The sequence below is a fragment of the Oncorhynchus masou genome, chromosome 19 (assembly GCF_036934945.1).
Source record: "Oncorhynchus masou masou isolate Uvic2021 chromosome 19, UVic_Omas_1.1, whole genome shotgun sequence".
NCBI lineage: Eukaryota > Metazoa > Chordata > Actinopteri > Salmoniformes > Salmonidae > Oncorhynchus > Oncorhynchus masou.
This window is the reverse complement of record NC_088230.1, coordinates 27,969,494-27,981,703: the sequence shown is the minus strand read 5'-3', so window position 1 is coordinate 27,981,703 and position 12,210 is coordinate 27,969,494. Positions and strand designations below refer to the sequence as shown.

Sequence of the window (12,210 nt, the reverse complement as noted above, 5' to 3'; positions counted from 1 at the left end):
TTAATTAAAAAAGATAGCTTGTAACAGTGAACCTTTTATGTGGGATTCACATAAAGCAATTCTAGGTCTTGTGGCATATTTTAGTTAAACTATCCCCAATTCAAAGGAATTGCAACCCTCTGCATGCACAATGCATTCTTCCATCACATGCACTCTTCCATCTCATGTACAGCTGATTCTCAAGATCTTGCACACTAATGAGATGCTATTGAGCCCACACTACTACACTGTCTGGGCCACGGACTACATGCTTTCTGGAAAGTTTTGATTATAATACTGGGTGGGGTGAATATATTTTACAAGACATACAATGACTTTTTGTTAACTAGTAAATAGTAGCCTACAGCAAAGTGTTTAAATCATTTTTAACTTGTTAAGAATTTCTGCTAGTTAGTTTTTGCTACCATGTGGGTTTTAGCTTGAGCCTGCTAACTGAGGAGTGTTAATTCACCTGTTTAGATACATGTTACATTTGAAAACATTTATCTTACAAAGCAGTTGTTTAATCCAACTGCTTAACTATTTATCTGTACATGGAATTGTATTTATTTTATTTTATTCATTGTTTTCTAATCTTTACAGGAAAATGCCACAGGCACTATCTGATGTGTGGAGACATTTCATTGCACCTAATGTAGAAGGAAAAGCTATGTACATGTGCAAATACTGTGCCAAAGCATATGTGAAGAATGCAACAAAGATGCAGAATCATCTGGCCAAGTGCATAAAGTTCCCTTAGCACTCACAACAAGCAACCTCTGACAAAAGTATCTCTACTTCTATTTGAGGTGAAAATGATGAATTAGACACCTTATCGATAGCAACAGCTCATGGTCCTCCTGGAATCAGAAGTTCTTTTGACCTAATGGAGGAACGTAGTAAGATAAATGCTGATGAATGTCTTGCTCAAGCTGTGTATGCAACTGGTTCACCTCTGATGCCCAATGTGTATTGGAAGAGATTTCTGAATGTTCTTCACCCAGCATACACCCCTCCAACCAAATATGCTTTATCTACTAATTTCCTGGATGCAGAGTTCAACAGAGTTCAAGTGAATGTCAAGCAAATCATAGAGAAAGCAGACTGTATAGCAATCATCTCTGATGGGTGGTCGAATGTTTGTGGGCAAGGAATAATTAACTACATCATCTCCACTCCTCAACCAGTATTCTACAAGAGCACAGACACAAGAGACAACAGACACACCGGTCTCTACATTGCAGATGAGTTGAAGGCAGTCATCAATGACCTTGGGCCACAGAATATATTTGCACTGGTGACAGACAATGCTGTGAACATGAAGGCTGCTTGGTCTAAAGTGGAGGAGTCCTACCCTCATGCATTGAATCTGCTCCTCAACGACATCATGGCACTGAAAACAATGGATGCACTCTACAAGAGAGCTAAGGAAATGGTTAGGTAGGTGAAGGGTCATCAAGTTATAGCAGCAATCTACCTCACTGAGCACAGTGAGAAGAATAAGAGCACCACACTGAAGCTGCCCAGCGACATCCATTAGGGTGGTGTTGTCATCATGTTTGACTGTAGCCTGGAGGGGAAGGAGTCTCTCCAAGAAATGGCCATATCACAGTCTACTGATATGGACAGCCCCATCAAGAGGATCCTCCTGGATGATGTATTTTGGAAGAGAGTGAAAAGCAGCCTGAAACTCCTGAAACCTATAGCAGTAGCCATTGCACCGATTGAGGGAGACAAAGCCATCCTGTCTGATGTTTAGACTCTGCTTGCAGATGTAAGAGAAGAAATCCGTACTGCCCTGCCCACTTCACTGTTGCTCCAAGCAGAGGAAACTGCAGTTATGAAATACATCAAAAAGCTGAAGACTTCTGCCTGAAACCCATACATGCTACAGCGTACATGTTGGACCCCAAGTATGTTGGGATGAGCATCCTGTTTGGTGCAGAGCTCAACAAGGCCTACTGTATGGTGTCATCACTACCGTGTCTCTCCACCTTGCCCTGGATGAGGGCAAGGTTCTTGGCAGTCCTTCAATATTCCCTTTCTTTTGTTGTTCAGTGAAATCATCCCATGTGAAGAGTCAACTCATTTAATTAAAGTTCAATTCGTAACTAAATTGTTCTTTAAATTTCTATTGGAAGGATTTAATAATTTGCAATTATGTCTACTGGCCATCCATGATATCAAAATTATAGTTTTAGGCATGTTTTGCGGCTATACAGTGTTTGTTTAGATTTACAATGTTTACAACCATTGGAGTAAAACAAGCTTATATGTTGGGTTCCGATGGGGTTGAACTAAGCTCATTATGCATTCATGGGTTATATTCTTCAAGAATCAATGGATATATATATAATTAATTTCTAAGTTTAAAAAAAATTGATGTAGAAACTGCAGATTGACCCTTTTAAGGTAGCCTACCAGTGAGTTCATAAAAGGTGACCGTTGAGCTTTGGTTGTCAAAAGCACATAGTGAGCACATGTACGTTAAAGAAAACATAAACCCTTCTCCCCGTTGGCACACAATTTCCTTTCATCATCAAATGTAATTTTAAAATGGCTTTAAAGATGAGACTTAATAGCTGCCCAAACAAGCAATAAAACACTATGTTACAAAGTATTAATACGATCCCTAGGCTGCTTCTAATAGATACCGATTGTCAAATTTGCAACTTTTGTTGCTATTTGTAAAATAGACTAGTGTAGACTAGTGTAGACTAACATTGATACGCTTACTTACGGCCCTTCCCAACAATCCCGAGAGAAAAAAACACATAATTAAAGCAGAAAGTTGGACAATTAATTAATTAACAGGCAATTAACTATGCAATAGCCGAACAACAAATTATATAGCTAAAGTGAAACAAACATAGGCTATTTAAAAAATGTATTACACATTAGGCTAATATAATGGTAACAGTGTATGTTACTATTAGGAAGGCTTATCAACTCACCTCTTATCCAATCTACAACTTGTTTAGAAGTCCACTTTGTTATGGGATCCATCTTTGAAATGGTGCTCTCTAAAATTGAACCGGCTTTTTTTTCTTTGACTTTTAGGTTAGCTTAGATGAAAAATCAGTAATTCCACATAGTAGGCATAATAGACATGTAACTACGACGAAATGACATGAACATAGTCCTATCACGCACGCCTCTCCCGCTACAGCCGGATGACAGACGGATCGCATGTGGGGAAACAACAAGTTTACAGTGGAGCGGCGCAAACCTGAGAAGGGGCGGGAGTATCCGATTACAGATCAGGTCATCAATCCTATTCTACTAAAACCGTTACATATATCAATTCTACTAGAGTCTAATGCAGGCAAATAGCGAAGTGTATTGTGAAACTTCATGAATGTACTAATCAACAGGTTTCTATGACAATAATACAGTACACTAACCTAACCTAACCTATCATAACCTAACCTAACCTACTATTATGAACAACATGTGACGTGTTAGAAATGTATCTCATACTTACTCAGGACAGATTCTCACACAACAGTTTGATCAGTGGTCTCTAATTAGACTCCTCATATTTTCTAAGTCTTAAACCATCTATTCATGTGTTGGGTGTTGCCTGATGTGACTTTTTTAGGTCCCAAAAGTTTCCCATGGGAAGAGTGCAGACAACATTGATGTGGGGGCAGTGATATCACACAAGACATGAGGGGACAGGACTTTAGAGGGTTTTATGGGGATTTTGGGTAACATGGGTTATGAGAATAATTTTTAGATGACAAGGGTGTAAATGAACAACAACACAATTTATTGTTGGTGGGTGTCATGTTTAATTTAATCAATAAGTTCATAATTATTTTTTGGGGGACTGGATAAATGACAGGCTTTGCCACTATATCTAGAAACATCATAGCATTCATTTGTCTAGCAATACAATCCACAACCTGGAAAACATCTTGAGAAGTAAAAGTTTTATTTAAGGAAAGACTGCCCTCTTCTGACTACAGGAGGTTGGTTGTCTTCTGCTACTGTATGTAGACTAGCCTACTACCCACTGGGAACACTTGGGTTGAATCAATGTTGTTTACATGTCATTTCAATGGAGTTACCTTGAACCAACCTGGAATAGACTTTGAATTGATCAACCCAGTTTCACAGATTATTGTGAAATAGTCAATTTTAGTCAATTTTTTTCATGTGCAGTACACAAATTTCCATACAGTGCATTTCAATCACAGATAAAGACAGTAAGTTACTTACAGTTTTTAACAATCACTTTGGCACTAATTTCAGAACCTTATGGTCATTTTTCAAAACTCTAGAAACAAAACTCAAAACGGTCATCACTTGTAACACAGGCTTCAAAACATTGCACTGTGCATTCATATCTTTAAAGAAACCTGGCACTTGCAGAATCATTGGTTCAAAAAACGTATTTATCATGAAATACCATAGGAACATTCATTTAGATCACCCACACACAAGATACCGATAGTTTCACTGTGTCGTTGTTCGTACAATCATTAAATATTGTTGTACAAAATATGTGATACATGTTCCATTATGCTACTACATGTAAATACATCACTGTAAAATAACTAGTAGAGAGAATACTACAGACACAGTGGAATCATTGACCAAAATATGACATTTAGTGATGAAATACAATAAAATCACACCATAGGTTTCTTTGAATCAAAGCAAAAAAGAACAAACAGTTAAAGGTCAACTGCAGTGTTCCTCACCTGGCTTACTGTAAAACATCACTGCAGTGTTCCTCACCAGGCTTACTGTAAAACATCACTGCAGTGTTCCTCACCTGGCTTACTGTAAAACATCACTGCAGTGTTCCTCACCAGGCTTACTGTAAAAAGCAAAACAAAGGATTGATTACTGTACTTCTATATTACCCTCAACTCGGTCTTGTGGATTTGGCCACAGGTTCTCATCCACATCACAATTAATGTTTTCAATAGCCAAACATCTTGGGAAGAATCTTCGGGCATGGCGAATCCAAGCCTGACACTGGTCTGCCGTGATGTCATCCATGGCCTGGAGAAGGGTGGCTTGTTTGTGAGGGCGCCTATCATATACCTTCCACCTCCATGTGGAGAAAAATTCCTCAATCGAATTAAGGAAAGGAGAGTATGGGGGTAAGTACAGGGTGGTAAATTGTGGATGGGCCTGAAACCATGCTTGAGCATGGTGGAACCTGACATTATCCCACACAATGACATAGGTCATGCCATCAGCTCTACAGACCTGATTTAGCTCATCAAGGGAGGTTACATTCAAACAGCAAATCATGTGGCTGCCTGCAACTCAATATATAGAGCATATAGAGTAGAGAGCTTTTGATGTTGTTCGACCAAACATTAGAACAGGCATGATGAGTAATCTAAGCAACTTTCACTGTGGTATGATTGTTGATGCCACACATGGTGATTCCAGTATCTCAGAAACAGCTGCCTTTCTGGGAGTTTTACGCACTACAGTCTCTAGAGTTTACAGAGAATGGTGCGATAAACAAAACACATTCAGTGAGCGACAGTTCTGTGGGCAAAACACCTTGTTAATGAGAGAGGTCAGAGGAGAATGTCCAGACTCATTCAAGCTAACAGAAAGGCCACAAATGCTCAAATAACAGCTGTTTAAAACAGTCGTGAGCAGAAGATCTCTTAACGTACAACACCTTAAATAATTCAGGCTGTCGTGAAGGCAGGGGGGTCCTACCCAGTACTAGATAGGTGTACCTAATGAAGAGTGTACAGTAATGTCAAATATGAAAACATGGTCTGGAAAAGTGGTACATGGGATGATGGAAACAGTGTCTGATTAAGAATGATGATGAAATATTACATCCATAGATAATGTAGTCCAATTGGTTCACATTCCACAGTAATTGGTGTCAATGGATCTCGTTATCCTAAAACTTTCATGATCTAAACATGGAATATTGTTCGTCAGTTTCCATAAAACTATGCATTAAGAGTAATGCAACAGTTACTTTTGATCAGTTGTATCAATTGATAGTTAGATCATTGTAATGAAATGAATAGACAGTCATCTCAGATGTCATGTGTGAATTGCATTTTGAAATGGTAATACTTTGATGTTTAGTTGTGTCATTTTGAACAGGTGATTTTAGTTCAATGAACAAATTATCTTAGCTTTATGTGTATTGTATCCAAGAAATTGGAAAAAGTGGTAGAGTTTTGAAAAATTTGCTTTTTGATCATTGGTTGTGAGTTTTGTGTCTAGAGTTTTGAAAAATGACATCAAGGTTCCGAAATTAGTGCCAAAGTGATTGTAAAAAACTGTAATAAGACAAAAACAAGGGAGGTTCGTAGAGGGGTATGGGTGGGTGTACAATGTGAACGTCTAGCAACCCAAAGGCAGTGTGTTTGAATCTCATAACGGATAACTAGTATTTTCACTGCTCTGCAACTACTTACTACTTTTTAGCTACTTTGCAACTACTTAGCATGTAAGCTAACCCTTCCCCTATAACATAACTCCTAAACCTAACCATTTAACTTCTTAGCTAGCATGTTAACTCGCCCTGAAGCCCTAAACCTAACCCTAACCTTAGCCCCTAGCCTAGCTAACATTGGTAACCTAGCTAGGTTTGCTAACATTAGCCACAACAAATTGGAATTTGTGTAATGTACCAAAATGGGTTATGAAGAAAGAAAATCATGTAATACACACAAAATGCGTAATGATGAAAATTGTGTAATATACATGAAAAAGTGGACTTTTTCGGAGGACTGTCAAAAATGTGTCTATTTCACAATAAACTGTCATAGTGTGTCGGAATTTATGTCTGTGTCCATTGGGTAGTAACAGCTGTAGGATTTTAATTTGAGCTGGTGTCACAAGGGCACGGCGCTCTGGTTGATCAATGCAGCAGTTTGTCCTTCGGTTGGTTTTGTTGTTAGGAGTGGAAAACCATGTCCTTTATGAGAGCTACACAGAGAGGGAAAATAGACATTCTCTGTAACAAGAGTGTGCACGCGTGTACAATTTATTACATAAACAAGCTTCTGAAGCCTTTTTAAACATCAAATACACTACACGTTTTAAATGTACTGCATTGCAGGAAGGTTCTGCTGCATCAGGTGTACAATGCGAACATCTAGCAACCCAAAGGTTTTCACTTGTACACCCTCTCCGGCCTCTAGGTCATCAGGCTGCTGATTATCCCGCACACCTGTTACCATCGTCTCGCGCACCTGTGCCTCATGACACTCACCTGGACTCTATCACCTCCTTGATTATCTTCTCTATATCTGTCACTGGCCCTGGTTCTTTCCTCAGGTGTTATTGAATCTGTTTTCATGTCGGTGCGTTGTTTGTGTTTCAAGTTTCGTGTTTATTGTTTCTTTTATTTATTAAAACACTCACTCCCTGAACTTGCTTCCCGACTCTCAGCGCACTCGTTACACATCTGTACTTGACTTTAGCAGTTGGAGAACACTTGACAGGGAAGTCAATACTAATTCCCCCAATAGACATGTACCAACTAGAAAAATTAGTTGGTATTTACATTATCTCCATAGCTAACTTGCTCAGATTGGCTATTTGGAACAAGCACTATCTTTACGTGAATCTGTCGGTGAGACTTCATTAAGGCTCAGAGTAATATAATTACATACAGAATACAATATAATAGGATCGCTATGCACAGACTAATCCATGACTATAACATTAGGCTCGCAATACAGACTTGTACTGTATATGCAGGATAACTTGGGTATTCATTAATGAATGCAATGTAGAACTTGTTCAGACATTGACAAGTAAGCCCTCCTCTGCCGAAATATAAACTTGTTCTGAACAATATTTCCCTTTCTATGCTTGACACGCTTGTGTTCCAAGGTTTTGCTATTCTGTAGTTTTCCACAGGCCAAGACTAATAGAACAAAATAATGATTTGTTTGGAGGAAATTCACTGTGGGCCAGGAAAATGTATCGGCGTAACAAGGGCATGGTGCTCAGGTTGATCAATGCAGCAGTTTGTCCTTCAGTTGGTTTTGTTGTTAGGAGTGGATAGCCATGTCCTTTATGAGAGCTACACAGAGAGGAAAAATATACATTCTCTTTAACAAGAATGTGTGTGTGTGCTTGCATGCACACGTGCGTGTACAATTTATTGCATAAACAATAATATGATATTTTGTACTGTATATGTGTGATAATGAACCGGCAATGTCACAAAAGGTTTTCTTTTTGGTCCTTGACTTAGCATGCCTCCACAATATACAGTACAACCTCCATCACTGCCTTCGTAACACCTGTTACTTTCAGTGCAGTACGCTTTTCGCTTGCAGTGTATCTCTAGACGTCCTGTGTTCTGATGAGACTTCCTGTGTGACTGATGCATTCTTGTTCTGCCTTGAGCATTGGTCATCGTTTGTGATAGCGAAATATCAAACTGTCGGGGCGACAAAACAAACCCAGGCAAGACATAATGTTTAAAAAAAAACAACAGGCAAGACATCACAACATGCTCTATCTGAGAGTTATCTAGTGGCTGCTGGGCCAGCCACCCTTCGATCCAGCCTGGTCTCATAGACTAGACGTAACATAGTAAGTAACATCATAAGGAGAGCAGTTAATTGGTGTGGATGGGTGGGTGAATAATGCAAATGTATAGCAACCCAAAGGTTGTGTGTTCAAATCTCACCAGGGACAACTTTAGCTAATTAGCAACTTTTCAACTACATACTACTTTTTAGCTACTTTGCAACTACTTACCATGTTAGCTAAGCCTACCCCTAACCTTAACCCTTTTATCTAATCCTTCCCCTAACATTAACCCTTTAACCTAACTCGTAAACGTAACCTTAACATCTAGCCTAGCTAATGTTAGCCAGCTAGCTAACGTTGGCCACAACAAATTACAATTCGGGAACATATCATACATTTTGCAAATTCATAACATATCATACGAATTGTAATTTGTAACATATTATAAGAAATGGATGATGGACATCCACAAATTAATACATACCATACAACACGTAACATATTACACTAAATTAAGTGTCTTGGAGCTACATTCAGAATAATATGAAATGCTCTAAGACCAGGCAGCCAGCATCAGTCAGTATCTGACAGCTGGTGTTCTCATTTGATTGTAGCCTACAACTATCTTGTACTGTAGGTTACTTTACTGTATAAAAATGTACAAGGAGTCAGCTATGAATGCAGTAAAATGGAATTCTCACTTACATATAATTTACAAAGTTCAACAATATAGGCAGTCTAATACGGTGCAACGGTAGAGCCGTTATCCGCTTGATCTCTTACAGTGCAAACATGCCAGGAAAAGTAGACCCTTAGCAACTATAGGGTTGAATAAATTCGCCATCAAACGGTTGCCATAGTAAACTCCACATCCAAGAGGAAAACAATTAGCCAGCTAGAAACTCCAGCAAAGTTTGCTCGCTAGCTTGCTTCACTCACCAGTAGACAGAGCTGGCTTTTGTGATTATTATCCATAGTTTTCATCCATAGTTTTCAGCATGTTGCTGGCACTGGTGGTGCTGAGAATGAAGAAATATGGTCAAACTAGCAAGTACTGCATTTGGAAAATATTCTCAATCGTTTGCTGAATGAAAATCGCCCTCAATTCCAATTTTCATTCATAGCTTCCGCTAGCAACATCAAAGCAACTTTGTAATGACAGACCCAGCAGTGTTTTCAAATCAGACGGACTGGCAGCCAGGAGCCAATACGAAATGCATTTGTCAGCTAAATTACACATTTATTCTGTATCACTCAACTCTCATTTATGTGTCTCGTTTGTATTGAGAGGGATATAGCTAGATACACTACATGTCCAAGGGTATGTGGACACCCATTCAAATAAGTGGATTCGGCTATGTCAGCCACACCCGTTGCTGATAGGTGTATAAAATCGAGCACACAGCATGGCACCATCAACATAGCACCATCATCCTTTCAACATGGCACCATCATAGGATGCCACCTTTCCAACAAGTCACTTTGTCAAATTTCTGCCCTGCTAGAGCTTACCTAGTCAACTATAAGTGATGTTATTATGAAGTGGAAATGTCTAAGAGCAACAACGGCTCAGCCACACAAGCTCACAGAATGGGACTGCCGAGTGCTGAAGCACGTAACACGTCTGTCCGCAGTTGTAACACTCTACTACCAAGTTCCAAACTGCGTCTGGAAACATCATCAGCACAAAAACTGTTGGTCGGGAGCTTCATGAAATGTGTTTCTATGGCTGAGTAGCCACACACAAGCCTAAGATCACAATGTGAAATGCCAAGCACACAAACCCAAGATCACCATGCATAATGCCAGGCGTCGGCTGGAGTGGTGTAAAGCTTGCCACCATTGAACTCTGGAGCAGTGGAAATGCGTTCTCTGGAGTGATGAATCATGCTTCACCATCTGGCAGTCAGACAGACAAATCAGGGTTTGGTGGATGCAAGGAGAACGCTACCTGCCCCAATGCATAGTGCCAACTGTAAAGTGTGGTGGAGGAGGAATAATGGTCTGAGGCTGTTTTTCATGGTTCGGGCTAGGCCCCTTAATTCCAGTGAAGGGAAATCTTAATGCTACAGCATACAATTACATTCTAGACGAATGGACGGGAGATTCCGGCAGCACCGGACAGGCGGGAGACTCCGGCAGGACGGGGTGAAGGACGACTCCGGCAGATCCGGACTGGAGGGAGATTCCGGCAGATCCGGACTGGAGGGAGACTCTGGCAGCGCTGGACAGGCGGGAGCACCTGTAGGAAGGAGACGGAGAGACAGCCTGGTGCGGGGGGCTGCCACCGGAGGGCTGGTGCGTGGATAGACCGGACCGTGAAGGCGCACTGGAGCTCTCGAGCACTGAGCCTGCACAACCCTACCTGGCTGAATGCTCCCCGTAGCCAGGCCAGTGCAGCGAGGTGGAATAGCCCGCACTGTGCTGTGCTGGCGAACCGGGGACACCATGCGTAGGGCTGGTGCCATGTACACCGACCTGAGGAGACGCACTGGAGACCAGATTCGCTGAGCCGGCTTCATGGCACCTGGTTCGATGCCCGCTCCAGCCCGGCCGATACGAGGCGCTGCAATGTACCGCACCGGGCTATGCACACGCACCGGGGACACCATGCGCCTCACGGCATAACACGGTGCCTGCCCAGTCCCAAATTCCTCTTTCATATATACATTTTGAGATATGTAAAACCAGAAAAAAAGTTGTATTTTATTTGGGAGTCTGGCTTTAAGGCTTGTTACTGTACATAACCTGGCTGAGACACTGTGCGTCCCAAATGGCACCCTATTCCCCGGCAAAGTGCACTACTTTTGACCAGATCCTTATTGGCCCTGGTCAAAAGTAGTGCACTATATAGGGAATAGGGTGCCATTTGGTAAGCAACCTCTCACACTGAGTCTGGAGCCGAAGTTTCAACATACTTTGTTGAACTGGATGTCTGATACAGAGCTCTGTGTTTTGCTTTAGAAATGTGTGAATGACTCATACTAGAAAACGTTGGCATATCAAGACTTGCTGTTAAACATAACATTAATTAGTCTTGACAGTCAACTTATTTTTCTGCTGACGATGGAACTTAGGTCTAAAACACTATTTCTCCCTCTCCCTCTTTGTCAGCATGTTTGGATGAGTGTGCATAACCTGGGTAATCAATGCTACATCCCAAATGGCACCCTATTCTCTATATAGTGCACTACTTTTGACCACTATACAGGAAATAGGGTTCCATTTGGGGATGCAAAAAATGCCTCTCAGAGGGTGGTCTGGGTCTGGCACCAAGGTGTAGGACAACTGGACTATAAGAGGAACATCAATGTAGATATGACCTTCCTTCATTTTCCAAGTGAACCTGAGGTTTGGCGCCAATCTGTATTTTTCTTTCTACATGCTGTCAGATCCAGTTTCATTATGTTGTACCACCTACTTGTCAGTCGTCTCTTTCCTTCATTTAATCTTTAACCTCTAACTACTGTGTTTCCTGTTAAAAGGTCTTTCCATTTCTACTCCATAAAACTCATGCACACGAAAACGCACACTCACACTCACCTATTAGGCCAATCTTTTAGGATCAGGATTACTGTAAAAGGGAATTATACCATGGCAACTAACTGCCAATATTTACAATACATTGTGGCCAGGTCCAGTGGCTCTGCTGTATGTAGATGAAGATAGAGGAGGTCAGAACAATGATGTATTATACACGTAGCACAGGAAACGGTTCTACTGGAGTCGAACCAC

The 12,210-nt window shown here is 40.8% G+C and overlaps 1 protein-coding gene across 1 annotated transcript in view; it reads right to left on the bottom strand.

Moving 5' to 3' along the window:
• The window catches only part of LOC135505643 (connector enhancer of kinase suppressor of ras 3-like), a 54,260-nt gene extending 51,101 nt beyond the window's left edge, over positions 1-3,159 (bottom strand). Inside the window, exon 1 of the mRNA XM_064924692.1 lies at positions 2,934-3,159. Within this exon, the coding sequence (XP_064780764.1) occupies positions 2,934-2,985 (52 nt within the window). The 5' untranslated portion in view covers positions 2,986-3,159. The remainder of the gene's footprint in view (positions 1-2,933) is intronic.
• Positions 3,160-12,210: the final 9,051 nt, after the last annotated feature.